Source organism: Asparagus officinalis, chromosome 8, assembly GCF_001876935.1.
Source record: "Asparagus officinalis chromosome 8, Aspof.V1, whole genome shotgun sequence".
NCBI classification, from domain to species: Eukaryota; Viridiplantae; Streptophyta; class Magnoliopsida; order Asparagales; family Asparagaceae; genus Asparagus; species Asparagus officinalis.
The window spans coordinates 118328023-118334245 of NC_033801.1; the positions used below are offsets into that span (position 1 = coordinate 118328023).

Consider the following 6223-nt stretch of genomic DNA (forward strand, 5'->3'; position numbering starts at 1 on the left):
ATTTGGGCATTTTTTTTTAGCTCTGGCGATGTTTTGATATATATTTTTTTCTGAGTTAAATGGGTAATTAGACCCCACAATTTCGCCTACGGGGAAAAGAACCATGAAACCTTTTTCTTTTTAGCAGTTTTTGATCTTATAAACTTTCTCTTCACTATATTTGGAGGTAATATTATACCGTCCCCTTCTTTGTCCTAAAATTTATTTTCTTACAGTGGACTCGAGATTCTTGCGCGAGTTTGAACTTAGCTATTTTTCTCATATTAATGTGCCAAATAATTTGCTGGCACAGCCCTCTCAAGAATAAAATAGAACTAGATGATCAATAGTTTTGTCCATTAATAATGAATGTACTTCCAAATTGAAAAAAAAGTAGAAAGGGGAACAAATTAAGTGAAAAGCTAGGATTCAAATCATCTCCCCTAGTAAAAAAATATAGTAGATGTACGTCTACTTAATCAAAACTATTGATCATCTAGTGGGTGGTATGATTTTTTCTTTAAATGTAAATTAAAAACGAGTGTAATATACGGGCAATACGGTGAGTGTTAGATTTAGAATGTATCATAATCACCCACTAGATAATTAATGAACGAGGTTAAAGTAGTGATCTCTCCACTATTTTTTTACAGTGGAGATAATCCAAATTCGAAAAAAATTAGGGTCAATACTAAATAAGTTTAGCTCAATACTCAAAAGTTAAGGATAATTCATGAGAGAAATTTTATGCTGGTTAGTAGCGTGCTAGATAAATATGGACCATTAAATCAACGTGCAATTCCTTAAAATTCTTAATTCAACTTTGACACCTTGTTTATACTATATATTAAGAACCACCGACAAGTCCACCTATACCAAAGTGGGTTCATGTGACCCCACTTTGGCTAATGAATAACTAGACTCTACCCCATTTAAAATCATCACTTGAAAGTATTTTGTATTGTTTGTTTTGAAGATGATGTTGATTTTATTCGTGGCACGGTAACCGTCAAAAGAGCTTTTTACGCAATAAAATTGATAAAGAGCAAGCTGTGAAATAAAATGAGTACTGTTTGGCTCAATGATTGGTTACTGGCATACATTGAGAAAGATGTGTTTGATAGCATTACTAATGATATGATTAGACTTAACTGTGTATAGAGACCACTTTCCCAAAAAAATTTTAAATTTGCCACAGTTAAAGAACTTCCTTTTTGATCCCTGTAAGCCACATTTTTAGAATTCTTGTCCAGTTTATAAACAGTCATTGTCCAATTTATAAACAGTCCAAAAAGAAAAAAAACTTACACGGTTACGATTGGAACCAAACAAGAACAATGACGTGCAAGAACATAGTTCTTGTTTATGGCTATTAACGGAGGCGCGACTTTTCTACCATGTGATTCCTTGGACTAACGGAGGACACTCAACTTTACATCAATCATTGGAAAAATTGCAGATTACACCCTCACAACTATTTTCTTGCATAGTTTATAGGTGTACCACGTAAATCATATTATTTCTTTTTATAAATCATATTATTTCTTTTACATATAATATAGTGTAAATCTTATTTAAGATATTCTAGTGCACTATAGTGATGTCCTTTGGGAGCCATTTGATCTTTGATAGCTTATAATTGCATAGTTTAATTAGGCATAACTTGTCACTTTATTTAGACATTTTATCAAAATGCAGTTACAATGTAGCTGAAAATAGGCAAATGCCTAATTAACATATTATATCTAATAATGTCCTTTTTGGCTTTTCTGAATATATTTGTTACGTCTATTCCATGAACAATGCCATTCTAGTATTCTCAATCATATTTCTTTTATTTGGACTTCGGTCATGCGCAGAAAATACTCTATTAACAATATCAGATAGTGTTTTTCTAACTCGTCGCAATAAAATTAAAAAAGTAGGGATGTTTTTTACAAATTTATTTCCACTTGGAAAGTAATGTAATACAATCAAGGACCGGGGATTTTTTTAACAAATTTGTCGTCAAATTCATATGAACGACTTACAACCATAAAAATGCTTCCTTTTTCTTCAAAATTAATCAACAAAAATAAAGAGAGAGAGAGAGAGAGAGCAGGGGAAAAAAAAATACTCAGTAGTCAACAGCAATCAAAATTTCTTTCGGGAGTGTTAGTCAATTGGGACATTTTCATGTTAATAGGAACAATTTTATGAAGCGGGATATTTTGATAAAATAACGTAGGATAGATTTTTATAATCATGAAATATATATTTATGCATTTTGAAGATATAAATACTATTTATGTATTTTAAACTTACTATTATTGATTGATAATTGCTTACAAGAATGTTCTTTACTATTAAATAACTTTTGGTTCGACTATAAGATATTGACAATTATTACTATAATGATGGTGATAACCATAATAGGAAAGAAGTAAAGAAAAATAAATAAATATAAAAAGTTAAAAATAACAAAATAAATATGAGTTCTAGGTTTTAACCACCTAGTTCCAAGCTAAAACTTTGAATAATTTGAAAGACTAGAACTTTTTTTTTTGTATAGAAAAAAAAATTGTATCATTATCCCAATTCTAGTTATGTTAAAATTCTACTTAACTAACACTGTAAAATTTTATTCTGGTTTTAGTTCTATTTTACTTTTGACTAACACTTAAAAAATTTATCTCACATGTTATTCCGCTTCTAATTTTAAGTTCGGTGACTACCACTCCTCCCCCTCCTTGTTTGTCTCTCCTCAAATGACGTGTGCGCTCACGCGACCGTAGAGGGACCCAAGCGCCTCTTCAAACAAAACACGGCTCTCTCTGTTTAATCGAAGGAAATTTGGCTTTCAACGTAAAAATAACTTCATTTCTCTTCATGTTAGCGAAAATCTTGAGGTGGGTCTGAGGGGAAAAAAAAAACTGAGAAAAAAACACAAAGTTTGATTCTTTTTTGGAGAAAATGGGAAATGAGAAGGAGGTGCCATTGCTGGAGAAAGTTTACTTTGAGAATTGCCCAGGTTGCAGGATTGATCAGAAGAAGAATGCAAATACTGGATTGCCTTATAAAGAGTTCTTCTATGTGTGGATAATCACTCTGGCGACCGGTAATTTCATAATTCTCGAGGGGTTTTTTTTTCATTCGGGTCTGTTTTGTTTTGGAGTTTTATGGAATTTTTTTTGGGGCAAAGATTGGGTTTTTAAAGACGACGGTATGTTTGTTTAGTTCCTGCAAATATTTTTTTTTTGTAGGCTTGAGACAAAAATGTTAGGTTTTTCAGAATGTTTTTTTTGGTACTGCATGTTTTGCAGAGTTTAAACTAACTCCAATTATACATTGTGATGACATTGTGAGCTGGTGAGCTTCTGGATTAAACTAGCTTAATGTGTAAAATGGTCAAATTTGCAAGTATTTTAGATATTGATTAGAAAAACATAAGTTAGACAAATATTTAGATGTGCGACATGGACACTTAGCTTTACAACAAGTATCATTACTCCCAAAATTGATGGCGGTGATGGCATTATTCTCATATTGTTAGGAGAATCTTCTATTTGTCGTCTTCTTCTTTACCGCAGTGAGATTTTTCTTGGATGGTTTTTTGGTTAATAGGCCTGCAGTAAGAAACTTATTGAAATCAATTGATTAAGGTAAATGCAGCAAATCAAGGTTTTTTGTGGATTAATGCTTCATGCTTGAATAAATAACTTCTTATTTGTTACTGAAGATGCAAGAAAATGAAAAAAATAGAAATAAGGGAAATGTTCTTGCTGATTCGTAGTCTCTGACTAGATGTTGATTTATTTCGATTCTCTGTTTTATTTTTTTCAGGTTTACCAATATCCTCATTATTTCCCTTCTTGTACTTCATGGTACGTATAAGCTTATGTTTCCCTTCATGTATATGCTCTTCCTCTTCATAACATTTTACATCACAATGCTTCCAAACATGTAAATGTAATTGCTTTATTTCGCGTTTTCTGGAGTAATTCGTGTTTTGCTTCCTGAATCAGAAAACAATAAGGATGCGATTATACGGTCAATGAACCTTAAGGTCTTCTTTTAGTTAAGGCACATTAGTTTCTATATTGTAAATTTCCATCTAGAAAGCTGTTTTTGTCTTTCAGTATGCCTGTAGGGTTGTGTAATACTTAATTTTCTTCTTTTTCCTAAATAAAAGAAAGATGGGAGAGTAGACACCTATCTATTAAATGGTGTTGTTCAAGATTATCATAATTGCTTTAATATGATTTGATACAAATGTTCATGGTGGTGTCAACTTTCATTTGACACAGATAAGGGACTTGCGTATTGCCAAGAAAGTGGAAGATATCGGGTTTTATGCAGGTTTTGTAGGTAAGTCGAATGAAATATATGTTGACATGATGTTTTATTTTCTAATAGATGGTGATATAAAGTTCGGTTTTAGTTCAAACTTCACAAGTTCATGACAAAAAAACCATGTTTCCTGCAATGAAGGTGCTGCATTTATGTTTGGGAGAGCTTTGACTTCTGTATTTTGGGGAATAGTGGCAGATAGATGGGGAAGAAAACCTGTTATCATAATTGGCCTCATTTCGTTGTCAGTATTATTTTCTTCCAGAGATTTTTTTCAGTACTAGATAGTTCCTAGACTTATTTTGACCTTTTTTTTTATTTCCTATTTCAGGGTTATATTCAACACACTCTTTGGATTAAGTGTAAATTATTGGATGGCAATAGCTACAAGATTTCTTCTTGGAGCTTTCAATGGTTTGCTTGGCCCGATAAAAGTATTAACTAGTTTCTTTTCACATCGATGAAGTTGTCGAAAGTTGCTAGCAAGTTATTTTCTTGGATTTTTATTTTACTTCTATGCAGGCATATGCTGCTGAGGTTTGCCAGCCAGAACATCAATCTATTGCGCTATCACTAGTAAGAACCTTTTTCATAATTTCTGTTGTGAACCTTAGCATCAAAAGTCCCCACATTTATTTTACATCTCATTTTATTTATGTAATTCGGAATTCTAATAGCCCAATTCAAATCTTATTTCAGGTCAGCACAGCATGGGGCATTGGTCTGATTATTGGTCCATCTGTTGGAGGATTCTTTGCACAGGTAATGAAGTTTTTCAAACTCTTAGCAAAACACCTTTTACTTGTATAACACGAGGATTCCAAAGTAGTAGTAGGTCTTACATATAAAGGAACATGCATTGCTATTCTCAAGCATAATGTTGCGTATAAGCTAGTACAGGTCTATGTCAAACTTGAAAAATATATCATGTAAGGTTTATTATTGCTTATAATGCATATATACACGTACAGACATATTTAGGCATGTATATATATTCATGGCAGTTATTTTATGGGCATGCTTTTATACAGTGGTAGAGACGGAGGTAAATTATTATTTGAAGTTAACCCAATCTGAAATTGCAAATGATGAAAGAAGGAAAATTTCAACTTGTTTTTTCCTTTTTTTACTCTCATTTTAGGTTCAATTATAGGAAAACCTGGTTAGGTGACTGCCAAAAGATTTACTAACATGGCTAATGCATAATTTTCTACTCCAGTTACCACTATGTAACGGCTAATATTTATTATCTGGCCAATAGTGCCTGTTGATCTTTATGGATCCTTTACATCTGAGCTCATGAATCTCATTCACCTTGCTCAGTTGGGTTTACTAGGCCTGCACTCAATCTGTTCCAATCTTATTTTATCAACATTCTGTTTGTACATGTTACTCTTCGAATGAGTTGATCTTTCCTCTTTCATTGTCTGGCTTAAGCTTGAAACTCGTACAGTTTCTAATGAATGATTTCATCTAATTAATTTGTCACCTGCGAGGGTGTAAAAGTATTAGTCCTCTTTGTGTTTCTGCTGGCTATGTGACGAGCTGATATAACAACTTATATCATTCCATTGATGTAGTAAATTGTTAAAGATCCCCTCCACTACACCAAAACTTTGAAATTATGATGGGAAGGAGAATTGTATGCCATTTGATGGAGATAGGTTGCTAATCAATATGCGAGACCATTATCAAACAACTGTAGGAATTTTTCACAAACTAAATTATGAGCTTGTTGCATATATTTTTAATCAAAATGCATAGTCAAAAGTTTTTAATCAATTTCTTATCTTTTACTATTGAAATTGTTGTGCATTATGAGCCTGTTGTTCATGTTTAATGTATGTTTATCAGCCTGCTGAGAAATTTCCATCAATCTTTTCTGAAGATTCCTTTCTTGGGAGGTATGGATCCA

The 6223-nt window shown here is 32.4% G+C and overlaps 1 protein-coding gene across 1 annotated transcript in view; it reads left to right on the top strand.

The window, feature by feature from the left end:
- LOC109819969 (protein ZINC INDUCED FACILITATOR-LIKE 1-like) overlaps nucleotides 2804-6223 on the top strand; it is an 8225-nt gene continuing 4805 nt past the window's right edge. The window contains exons 1-8 of the mRNA XM_020385985.1: nucleotides 2804-3076; nucleotides 3802-3842; nucleotides 4266-4326; nucleotides 4450-4552; nucleotides 4640-4742; nucleotides 4831-4884; nucleotides 5008-5070; nucleotides 6163-6212. Of these exons, the coding sequence (XP_020241574.1) occupies nucleotides 2932-3076; nucleotides 3802-3842; nucleotides 4266-4326; nucleotides 4450-4552; nucleotides 4640-4742; nucleotides 4831-4884; nucleotides 5008-5070; nucleotides 6163-6212 (620 nt within the window). The 5' untranslated portion in view covers nucleotides 2804-2931. The remainder of the gene's footprint in view (nucleotides 3077-3801; nucleotides 3843-4265; nucleotides 4327-4449; nucleotides 4553-4639; nucleotides 4743-4830; nucleotides 4885-5007; nucleotides 5071-6162; nucleotides 6213-6223) is intronic.